At 43.0% G+C, this 12,446-nt stretch overlaps 1 protein-coding gene across 2 annotated transcripts in view; it reads left to right on the top strand.

The window, feature by feature from the left end:
* The window catches only part of LOC112242017 (transcription factor Sox-9-B), a 4,190-nt gene extending 552 nt beyond the window's left edge, over window positions 1-3,638 (top strand). The window contains exons 1-3 of one of the 2 annotated variants that reach the window (XM_024410011.2): window positions 1-249; window positions 569-816; window positions 1,311-3,638. The exon at window positions 1-249 is cut by the window's left edge and continues 552 nt beyond it. In XM_024410011.2, the coding sequence (XP_024265779.2) occupies window positions 1-249; window positions 569-816; window positions 1,311-2,092 (1,279 nt within the window). In that variant the 3' untranslated portion in view covers window positions 2,093-3,638. Of the gene's footprint in view, window positions 250-568; window positions 817-1,307 lie in introns of both variants that reach the window. The other variant, XM_024410010.2, reaches the window with a different exon arrangement.
* Window positions 3,639-12,446: the final 8,808 nt, after the last annotated feature.

Below are 12,446 nucleotides of genomic sequence, written 5' to 3'. Positions count from 1 at the left end.
CAAGAAGGCTGACCAAGACAAGTTCCCTGTATGTATCAGAGATGCGGTGTCTCAGGTGCTGAAGGGTTACGACTGGACCTTGGTGCCCATGCCCGTCCGACTGAACGGCTCCAGCAAAAACAAGCCCCATGTCAAGAGACCCATGAATGCGTTCATGGTGTGGGCTCAAGCCGCCCGGAGGAAACTGGCGGACCAGTACCCACATCTTCACAATGCAGAACTCAGCAAAACCCTGGGAAAACTCTGGAGGTAGGTTACAACTCCTTATCATCACTTTTCCCCGCCGTTGATGATATTTTTAATTTGATCAACTAATATTGTGCTATTCACAAATAGCTTATTAGATAAAGCTTGAATTTATAGCAGTGTGAATCAGTTATTTGGAAAGATGTCTGGTGTATAGCTACATTTGCAATTCAATAGTGTAAACTATGGGCATAAATTCGATTCGAATTTGTAGTTTTCAAATATTGGGCTATAATAATAACATCTTAATAATAATATTAATAATTACAGTACTTGTTTCAACAATTCGAAAACGTGTAATATAATACGATACTTGTTCCAGATTACTCAACGAAGGCGAGAAGCGCCCGTTCGTAGAGGAGGCTGAACGCTTGAGGGTGCAGCACAAGAAAGATCACCCCGACTACAAGTACCAGCCCAGAAGGAGAAAATCCGTGAAGAACGGGCAGAGCGAGCCAGAGGACGGCGAACAAACCCACATCTCTTCCGGTGACATATTTAAAGCTCTCCAGCAAGCCGACTCGCCCGCGTCCAGCATGGGAGAAGTGCATTCTCCCAGTGAACATTCAGGTAAGAAATATTCATTCGAACAATTCATTAAATTGTCGTTCTAGATAATACCATGTTTATCAAACTTGCTTTTGGTCGATATAATCATGTTATAATATAATCATGTTAAAGTAGAATGGGAATCACTATTATGCCGGTGAAATAAAATAGTTATAATAATATCTTTATATTGTAAATGCCTCTACTATCCTATTCAGAACGTGAATATCAGTGCCTTTAGGGCTCTCATGAACTAACACACCTGTCAATGATTTGTGGTTTTTACAAGCCATCATGCAAATCTACCACCTGTCTTTACTCTGCCCACTTATCTCTTCCTCTTTAAAGCACATTAGATAATGGCACCATTCCCTTCATGGCGGGAAACTCCGAAATCTTATCTGCACTTTTTTAATTTCCAAGCATATCTTTATTAGCTCCCTGGTTGCATCATTTGTGTCAATAATATCATGATGGTGTGCAGTGAGATTAACTCTTTGTTTTTCGACCAGCAGGCCAGTCCCAGGGCCCACCTACACCACCGACCACCCCCAAAACAGACCTGGCTGTGGGCAAGGCCGACCTGAAGCGTGAGGGCCGACCCCTGCAAGAGGGCACGGGCCGCCAGCTCAACATCGACTTCCGAGACGTGGATATCGGCGAGCTGAGCAGCGACGTCATCTCCAACATCGAGGCCTTCGATGTCCATGAGTTCGACCAGTACTTACCGCCCCACGGGCACCCCGGCATGCCCGGCATCAACGGCGCCCAGACGAGCTACACGGGCAGCTACCGCGGCATCAGCTCTAGCTCCATTGGCCAGGTGGGTGCTGGAGGCCATGGCTGGATGTCCAAGCAGCAGCAGCAGCACCCCATCTCCATTCTGAGTGGAGGTGGAGGTACTGGGGGAGAGCAAGGCCAGAGCCAGGGGAGAACCACTCAGATCAAGACGGAGCAGCTGAGCCCCAGTCACTACAGTGAGCAGCAGGGCTCCCCTCCCCAGCATGTCACCTATGGTTCATTCAACCTGCAGCACTACAGCGCCTCATCCTACCCCTCCATTACCCGCGCCCAGTATGACTATTCTGATCACCAGGGCGGTGCCAACTCTTATTATAGCCATGCAGGTGCCCAAGGCTCAGGGCTTTATTCCTTCAGCAGCTATATGAGCCCCAGCCAGAGGCCCATGTATACCCCCATCGCCGACCCCACCGGAGTGCCCTCGGTGCCCACCCAGACCCACAGTCCACAGCACTGGGAGCAGCAGCCTGTCTACACACAGCTCTCCAGGCCCTGAGAGTCCAGAAGTTAGAGGTCAGCCCTTAGCACAGACTGTCCCATAAGAACCCATCTCCTACCAGAGACTCTTATCTCCCAGAATCCTCGGGGCCCACAGGCCTCTACGCCAACACACCCTCCACCGCCAATATAAAAACATTCAAGAACTTTTTCAAAGTAATGAACATTTATTATCTTGGGAACAACGGCTCACGACAGTGCCTTTTTTAACGCTCGGAGTTGTGATGATATTTTTATAGGTATAATGTTAAAAGAAACTCCGTTTTGAAAAGAGGAATCCTCTGTGAGGATATATTTGGTATAAATATTTGAGTATGTACTGTGTATGTGTTCTGAACTGTCTTTTGGTACTATATCTTTCGGGGGATTTATACGTTTAATGAGGAAGAGATGCTTTAGGTGAACAACGTCCTCCGCGGCCTTACTTCTCGCTCATGTATTTTTGTACAGGAACAGGAAGTCAAAAGAAAATAGTCCCCCTACTCACTGCCTGTCCTCTTTTAATACATTCTGCTTTGATTCTCATGTACATATCTTACTGTAATTGTTTACGAGATCTTATAAGAACTGAGCAAAGTTGGTGTTTAAATAGTTTATGGCCGTGACTTATTATGTGACCATGTCATCAGTGAATTAGACAAATTATCGCTATTTTCTTGTTGCTGCGTTAGCAATTAACACATCAGCGCAAGTTATTGTGTTGGGAATGCTAATAGCATTAGAAAGTGCCATATAGTTACACCAGGGGCCTTACTGACTGTGTTGGTAGATGTGACTGAGAAATGCTTTGTATTGCCTTCATGCCGTTGGTGCCTGTTGAAGCGCAGTAGAGAGACTCTTTAGATTAGCGATGCTAGCGCAGCAGTGTAGCCTAGAAACCACAGCTGAGTTCTCACTTCCTGTCTGTGGAGAGATACAGGAAGTGGCCTTTGACCCCCAGCAGTCTCCCTTCCAGTTGTCGTTCCTCTGGCCTCTTATTCCTTCCAGTCTTAACATCTAATTTATTCATTAGCAATTAATTTTATTTGAAAAGTAATAACTATTTTGCATTTTATTCCTTTTTAATTCAGCAGCGACTAATTGAGATGAGAAAATATTAACTCTTCTGCAGATGGGTTAGCTGTTTCGATGTGGTACAAATTGTTCTAAGCATCTTTGTTTATTTATAATTTGTAAATGTTTTCAGTTGAAATAGTTATTTTGATGATCTAGTTGTGTACAGATGAATTGTGATTGTGATCAGACTTGATCTGAAATATGGAAAAAAGAAAAAGCTGGGCGTTGTTTTATTCATTCTGCCAGATATGGATATCATGGTTATTGGAGCTGTGGCTGCAGTCTTTCTATACAATCACCAGCATACTTTTTTGTTTTTGAAAAAAGTTGTGTTCTTTATTCTTTATTCCATATCTTAGTTCTCATGTTGGCATCTTTGTAATTCAACTGAATTCTTGTTTTCCTAGGTAAAACACGCCATTGTCTTAAAAGAAGCTTATCTTTTGTATTATATTGTTTGCAATAAAATAAAACCTATTGAAAATAAACTCTATGGTTCTGTTTCAGATATTCAGAGAATGTTATTCTAGATTCACTATATACATGCACCCTAGCAGGGGGGTGAACAGTTTTATCCACTACATTTCTGGAAGTCTCTATCATGTCAACTTAGGAGCAGTGGGGTTCCTTTATACCCATAATGCAATGGTTTGTAAGGGAAGTCGACCCACGCTGAGAGAACAGTAAGATGGAGAAGTCATCTAATGACTCAGAATCACATTAAAAAGGTCAGAACCACTGCAGAACATCAAACAGGAGAAAACACTGAACTTAGAAAATAAAGAAACTCAAGTAGAAACAAAACACAAAACAATATTAACATTGTACAACATTGAATCCATGTAAATAGACTAGCCAGTTCCTATGCTATAACCTGTCACCTACATAGATAATACCACTGTAGAACCAGAATAGGCCTGCGTGTGTAACTTAAGGCCAACATTTGACATTCATTTGTCATGTAAAATATCCTGATGAAGGAATGTCCAAAAGATTTTAACAAACTATTAACTTTAACCCTTACCATAATCCTAACCTTAACCATAACACTGACCTTAACCCTTACCTTAACCATAAACCTAACCCTAACCCTTATTTGAAACATTTCCCTAACCATAACCTTAGCAAGCAGTTGCTTATCAACAGATAGTTTGATAGTATGAGCATCTACAGATGGACCATCCAAATAAAGTGTTACTACAAATGGTTTTCAAAGCAAACTTCCATTGTCCCTAGAGTTCCTGAATGTGTTTACATTGTCTGCTTGCTCCACTCTTTATGCTCGTACTCCTTGGTTGGTGAGCCAGGGGGCTACTAGCTTCCTTTCATCCTGTCCTGCAGGCTTCCCATACCATGAGGTCACCGGGCCATCAGTACTACGGCCTATTGGGATGATGTATGTCCACACCCCTTCCCCCACCATGTATACCCCACTGCTTAGAGAAACAAACTGCACATAAAATCATGTTTATTCATTACCAGCCATAACATAATGGGATTGCACCACCCTCTATAAATCAATGACAATGTAAACACAATCAGTGGCTAGGTTGGGGAACTTCATGTTGAGAGAATGTTGCTTTCATGTTGAAAGTTAGAGGTAGGGTCTCGGGTGACATCTCTGTCCTCACGTCAAGTGGACTGGATCTCTACCACCAACCCACCACTACCTCACTACCTCACTGACTGGCTGTACAGACTGGACTGATAGCACTCACCCCCTATTTCATAATACTCTATAATGTATACTGAGATCTGTGGACTCACTGGCTGATTGCCCAAAGCCGGGTCTCATAGTGTGTTGTAGCCAACTCTTTTATTCTTATCGTGCCTTGCAAGCTGTCCTGGAACCAGTAATATGCACCGCCTTAGTGTGCGATGAATGAATACTATACTGGTCCTGTATAGGGAACTTTAACTGTGCATCAAAGGTTAGAATAGAGAAGTGCCCAAATGTAAAATATAATACACCAATGACATCAGACAAAAACAGGGGAATTAAACAGTGTCGTACAAGACACCCATCTCACCATGGCCGGCTCAAACAAACCAATCAATCAATCAATCAATCATATTTATAAAGCCCTTTTTACATCAGCCGACGTTACAAAGTGCTATACAGACCACACTGAACTTGACCTTTAAAGGTGTAGAATCCCAGCCCATGTCTGGTGTCTGCAGTGTGGTAATGTAATAAACAGTAGTGTCTGAGTTGGGGATGGTGGTCTGCTTGACCACCAGCCTGGTTATGTAGAACTGTTTTTGGTTAACGGGGAGGTTGACAGCTTCCCCTCTTTCCCTTTTCCCCACAGCAGGAGGCAGCAGACTGTGTAAGACCCAGACCCCCTCGTGCCAAGACCCCCAGAGATCCCCTGAGGCACATCCATCACTGCCTCTCTGCAGTGGCCCAGACCAGGAGCAGGGCAGCGGGGTAGGGGGGAATGGGGCTGAGGAGGGCAGGGGGGCTGAGGGGGCAGGGGGCAGAGGTTAGGAGAGAGCAGCTGAGGACGGTCCACTGGAAAGGAGGAAAACCAGGGAGAGAATGGAAGAGTGGTGAGAGAGAGAGAGAAAGAAGGGAGTGAGAAGGAAGAGAGGGGGAGAGAGAGAGAGGGAGAGAGAGGGGGGAGATGGGGATAGACACAGATAGAAGAGAAACAGAGGTGGAGAGATTATACAGAGAAACAGTAATTAGTGAATTGAATGTAGTCTGTACTATTGTCATTGAACACAGATGGAACAGTGATTCTTCTACTTATATGGTGTCATACAGGGTTTGGCTTTTCCTCTTCTTCCAGTCCTGTCATTTCCCAACAGCAGCCTTGCTCTGGACCTCACACCTTTCCTCAAAAACAGCACAGAGAGAAGGTAAGAATAAGTGAGAGAGGACTAATGTCCAAGACATCTGAGAAAATCATCAACACACACTCCTACCATGTGTGTGTGTGTGTGTGTGTGTGTGTGTGCGGCATGCATGTGTGTGTATGAAACAGGATCGCACACACTCATGCAGAAATGTGCACAGAAATATCCACAGTCCCTGGTCATTACAATACTGTGGGCTGTAACAGAGTCCCTGGTCATTACAATACTGTGGGCTGTACAGAGTCCCTGATCATTACAATACTGTGGGCTGTAACAGAGTCCCTGATCATTACAATACTGTGGGCTGTAACAGAGTCCCTGGTCATTACAATACTGTGGGCTGTAACAGAGTCCCTGATCATTACAATACTGTGGGCTGTAACAGAGTCCCTGGTCATTACAATACTGTGGGCTGTAACAGAGTCCCTGGTCATTATAATACTGTGGGCTGTAACAGAGGGTGCTGCTCACCCTGAAATAAAACTAGGGCAGTGACCATGGACCACTTTCACTGGATTTCATCAGATTAGTGTGTCATGTGCTGTAACAGCCTAATAGCCAAGACCCAAGCAGGAAATGACATCAGACTGCGAGGCCTTCCCTTCTTGCTGCTAGCATGGCTGTGACTCATTGAAGGGGCACTGCCATGGCCACATTGGAGCCTCACCCAGTAGTAGACAAACAGAGTAAGGGACATAACCCATCAGCTTCACAACAGCCGTCCACAAGGAAGTGCAATGAATACGTAATACAAGGAAATATATTCACGATCCAGGGTGAAGTTTCCACCAAGGTACAGATCTAGGATCAGCTTCCCCTTGCCCAAGCCTTACATTAACCCTTAGTTGGGATGATGCAAAACTGATACAACTTCAGAGTCTAAGGGAAACTTCTCCATACACCCACATTCACAGGAGGTTTAGGGGCAAAGGAGGACAACAATAGTTGTAATGAAGGAAATAGAAACATTGGGGATCAATCAATCTCAATCAATTACATTTATGAAGCCCTTTTTACATCAGCAGTTGTGACTGTGTTTTACTGTGACAGTAGAGATGATAGAATGTTGAAAATAGATCGGAAGAATCCCCTCAAACATACTGTTACAGGAATTATCCTGAGAATAATAAATACATTCATTGATTTGCATTAACCTATGATGAGCTTCCCTCAAGCATTTTGTCACCATGGCAAATGGTCTGTCCTTCCACATGTCACAGCCACCGGACCTTGGTTTAGGGTGGCATTGACAGCAGATTAGCTCGGCCATAGTAGTGTGTGTGTGTGTGTGTGTGTGTGTGTGTGTGTGTGTGTGTGTGTGTGTGTGTGTGTGTGTGTGTGTGTGTGTGTGTGTGTGTGTGTGTGTGTGTGTGTGTGTGTGTGTGTGTGTGTGTGTGTGTGTGTGTGTGTGTGTGTGTGTGTGTGTGTGTGTGTGTGTGTGTGTGTGAGAGAGAGAGAGAGAGAGAGAGAGACATACATGTCTACAGCAGCAGCTTAGTCCAGTTTGTCAATATGTACAGTATGGATGCGGTTCCAGTGCTACCCCTGAAAAGCAGGATTGGGCTGATGAATGTTCCTGAGGAGGATCGGAAACAAGAGCACATTTTTCTCTCTCTCTCTTCATTGTCCTGGCAGGCATCTCTCTGCCTCTCCATGGGCAGTCTTCCCAGAACGAGCCCATTAATATTCTACAGGGACGCCTGACCCTTCCGAACCCAATGGGTGGTATTTCTGAGGACAACAAGGAAGAGGGAAAGAAAGGATCCAAATCTGGCCAATCACCCTTGGAGACTAAATGACAATAAAATATGAAAAACAAAGTGACATGAGACTAAACAAGACAGACAGTACAGATTGGGGGGTGGCTGGGTGTATGTTTGTGTGTGTGCACATGTGTTTGCATGTCTTTAATGGAAGTGCTGAACATGAAAGAGGAAAATACTATTGATATTCTGCTTTTGTTTTGGAGTAGTGTGTGTTGCATATTCATTACACTGCACAATGGATGAAATGAAAAACAACGGGAACTTAGAAAGTCTCATTCTGAAACATCCTTGGGGGTCAAAACACTGAATACAAACTTTTTTTGATGACAACTTCAACATCTATTTCACAATTCCCCATAGTGTCTCATCGTTATTCATTTCTTTAACAGCAAGTATTCTTTTTAAATCGCTGTCTAGTACACTACAGTCGATGTTTCAAGCTCAAATGTTAGCTTCCTAATTCTCGGCATTTTCTCTTTTCCTATCAAGCCATCTTCCCCCATTTGGACTGAACACAAGGGATATTTTGAATTGACCCCCCCATCTAGGTTACTTTTCAATGGCCAGCTACTCCATAAAAGACTGGCTAAAACCAACACACAGCCCCTAGAGAAAACTATCTAAATCACAGTGATCAAATGGTCCTTAGTTCAACCCCGCAGCACACACACGCACACACACGCACGCACGCACGCACGCACGCACGCACGCACGCACGCACGCACACACACTCACACAACCAGAAGCCAGCACTGGCTGGCCAGTCATGAGGTGCGTTGCCAAGGGAACAATACCCTTAAGTTGAAAACTTGCTGCATCTGGTGATTAGTATTATGGTGGGAGTGGATGACAAACTAGACTTACCTCAAGTCTACCATGTGATTAGTATTATGGTGGGAGTGGATGACAAACTAGACTTACCTCAAGTCTACCATGTGATTAGTATTATGGTGGGAGTGGATGACAAACTAGACTTACATCAAGTCTACCATGTGATTAGTTAAGATTAGGAAAGTAATTCCAATTGTTTAAAGTTATGGGATCATTTAGGTAAGAAATGTGATTAGAGTTGATATGGGATTCAAACCGGCAAACTTGTGTATGGCAACCTGCAAGTCACATCCTCCGTCACCATCTCTATGGTCAGGATTTACACTGATGTTACAAAACATTAAGAACACCTTCCTAATATTGAGTTTACAACCCATTTTGCCCTCAGAACAACTTCAATTCAGTGGGGCACGGACTCTACAAGTTGTCGAAAGTGTTCCACAGGGATGCTGGCCAATGTTGACTCCAACGCTTCCCACAGTTGTGTCAAGTTGGCTAGATGTCCTTTAGGTGGTGGACCATTCTTGATGCACACGGGACACTGTTGAGCGTGAAAAAATGGTACTCATACACAATCCATGTCTCAAGGCTTGAAACTCCTTCTTTAACCTTTCAGCTCCCCGACATCTACACTGATTGAAGTGGATTTATCAATAAGGGATCATAGCTTTCACCTGGTCAGTCTATGTCATGGAAAGAGCAGGTGTTCCTAATGTTTTGTCCCCTCATTGTATAACTACAGTCACATGTTTCATAACAAAGGGTGTACACTAACAGTGAAATGGTTACTTATGGGCCCTTGCTAACAATGCAGAGAGATAAATGATAACACAACAAATAAATGCACAATGAGTAATGATAACTTCGCTATATATACAATTCATATACCAGGACTTGTCACATTCACTGTTGTTCACTATTTTACGATAAGGCAGGCAGACAGCTAGTGTTCTGACACAGCCTTAGACCCAATCTGCATCCCAAATGGCACCCTTTCCCTGTAGGAACTGGTCAAAAGTAGTGCACTACATATGTAGTAGGGTGCCATTGGGGAAATAGGCTCAGGAAGTGCCAGTGTGTCTTTGCCCTCTTAATATCCATCTTGTGCCCCCTATGAGGAAATCCCAGGCTAGGCCAGGCCAGTCTACTGGAAGCAGTCAACCCATATTGAGCTCATTGTGTGTGTGTGTGTGTGTGTGTGTGTGTGTGTGTGTGTGTGTGTGTGTGTGTGTGTGTGTGTGTGTGTGTGTGTGTGTGTGTGTGTGTGTGTGTGTGTGTGTGTGTGCGTGTGTGTGTGTGTGTGTGTGTGTGTGTGTGTGTGTGTGCATGTGTGCATGTATATGTGTGCAAGTGTGTGTGTTTGCTCCCTCCTCCCTGCCTTTGACTCAGGATGTGGAAGGAACCTGGCACAGGCCCCAGGTCAGTGCTGATAAATGATATTACCATAATCTCATTAAGTGTGTCTGAGGGTCTCATGTGCACCAGACCGGCGGCCAGTGTGTGAGAGAGGTGGGTGGTTGGGAGTGGGGTGGAGCATGGTGGTGGAGGTAGTGGCTAAAACACACACACAAACACAAACAACACACCCACCCATGCACACACACGCACACACACAACTCTCTGCATTGGGTAGACACAGATAAATCATCATTCTCCTATTGATCAACAGGTTTCACCTAACAGAAGGGACAGATTTCTCACAGTACGCTGCAGTAGCAGTTGGAGGCTGATTTACTGTGCTGTACTTTTAACATAGAACAAGATGTTATTCCTCATGCCTGTGTCTCATTTGAATAGACTGTAAGATTACAATACCTGATATGAAAGATTTGCGATACAATCAACATATTACAGAACTTCTATAAAAGCATAGGAAAGCCTCAATGGCCACAGGAACTGTCTGAACTTCAATAATTCCTGTAATTCAACCCAGGAATAGCTTGATAGATGACTAGAGAGACTGAGCTGTAAATAATAGAATATTCTGTTTCTTATCCCTGTTATTCTTCATTGTTCTAAGGAGAAGTCTTTACAATAGTAATTCAATTTTGTGGATTTTCCATCCATCTTTCCATTTGGCTCCAATTATCTGTTGAAAAAAGAAAGTGCACGTCGCAGATTGCACCCTATTCCCTATATAGTGCACTACTTTTGACCAGGACCCATAAGGTGCCATTTGAGAGAAAGGCAAAGTTCCCTCTTGTACTATATAGCCTGGTAAGTCTCTGATAACTCTTGTTGTTACCTACTATGTACTATATAGTCTCTGATAACTCTTGTTGTTACCAACTACAGTTGAAGTCGGAAGTTTACATACACTTAGGTTGGAGTCAATAAAACTAGTTTTTCAACCCCTCCACAAATTTCTTGTAAACAAACTATAGTTTTGGCAAGTCGGTTAGGACATCTACTTTGTGCATGACACAAGTAATTTTTCTAACAATTGTTTACAGACAGATTATTTCACTTCATCACAATTCCAGTGGGTCAGAAGTTTACATACACCAAGTTGACTGTGCCTTTAAGCAGCATGGAAAATTACAAAAAATTATGTCATGGCTTTAGAAGCTTCTGATAGGCTAATTGACATCATTTGAGTCAATTGGTGCTGTACGTGTGGATGTATTTCAAGGCCTACATTCAAACTCAGTGCATCTTTGCTTGACATCATGGGATATCAAAATAAATCAGCCAAGACCTCAGAAGAAAAATCCAAATGGACAATGACCCCAAGCATTCTTCCAAAGTTGTGGCAAAATGGCTTAAGGACAACAAAGTCAACGTATTGGAGTGGCCATCACAATGCCCTGACCTCAATACTATAGAAAATGTGTGTGCGAGCAAGGAGGCCTACAAACCTGACTCAGTTACACCAGCTCTGTCAGGAGGAATGAGGCAAAATTCACCCAACTTAATGTGGGAAGCCTGTGGAAGGCTACCCAAAACATTTGACCCAAGTTGAACAATCTAAAGGCAATGCTACCAAATACGAATTGAGTGTATGTAAACTTCTGACCCACTGGGAATGTGATGAAAGAAATAAAAGCTGAAATAAATCATTCTCTCTACTATTATTATGATATTTCACATTCTTAAACTAAAGTGGTGATCCTAACTGACCAGAGACAGGGAATTTTTACTAGGATTAAATGTCAGGAATTGAGAAAAACTGTGTTTAAATTTGGCTAAGATGTATGCAAACGTCTGAATTCAACTGTATGTACTATAGACTAATTTGTCTCTGATAACTCTTGGTGTTAGCTACTGTAGACTAATTTGTCTCTGATAACTCTTGGTGTTACCTACTATGTACTGTAGACTAATTTGTCTCTGATAACTCTTGGTGTTACCTACTATGTACTGTAGACTAATTTGTCTCTAATAACTCTTGGTGTTACCTACTATGTACTGTAGAATTTGTCTCTAATAACTTGTGTTACTACTATGTACTGTAACTAATTTGTCTTGGTGTTACCTACTATGTACTGTAGACTAATTTGTCTCTGAATAACTCTTGTAACTCTTTGGTCTCTGGTAACTCTTGGTGTTACCTACTATGTACTGTAGACTAATTTGTCTCTGGTAACTCTTGTGTTACCTACTATGTACTGTAATTTGTCTCTGATAACTCTTGGTGTTACCTAACTGTAGACTAATTTGTCTCTGACTCTTGGTGTTACCTACTATGTACTGTAGACTAATTTGTCTCTGATAACTCTTGGTGTTACCTACTATGTACTGTAGACTAATTTGTCTCTGATAACTCTTGGTGTTACCTACTATGTACTGTAGACTAATTTGTCTCTGGTCATTACCTACTATGTACTAACTCTTGGT

The sequence above is a fragment of the Oncorhynchus tshawytscha genome, unplaced genomic scaffold (genome assembly GCF_018296145.1).
Source record: "Oncorhynchus tshawytscha isolate Ot180627B unplaced genomic scaffold, Otsh_v2.0 Un_contig_10311_pilon_pilon, whole genome shotgun sequence".
NCBI lineage: Eukaryota > Metazoa > Chordata > Actinopteri > Salmoniformes > Salmonidae > Oncorhynchus > Oncorhynchus tshawytscha.
This window is presented reverse-complemented; position numbering and strand designations above follow the sequence as displayed.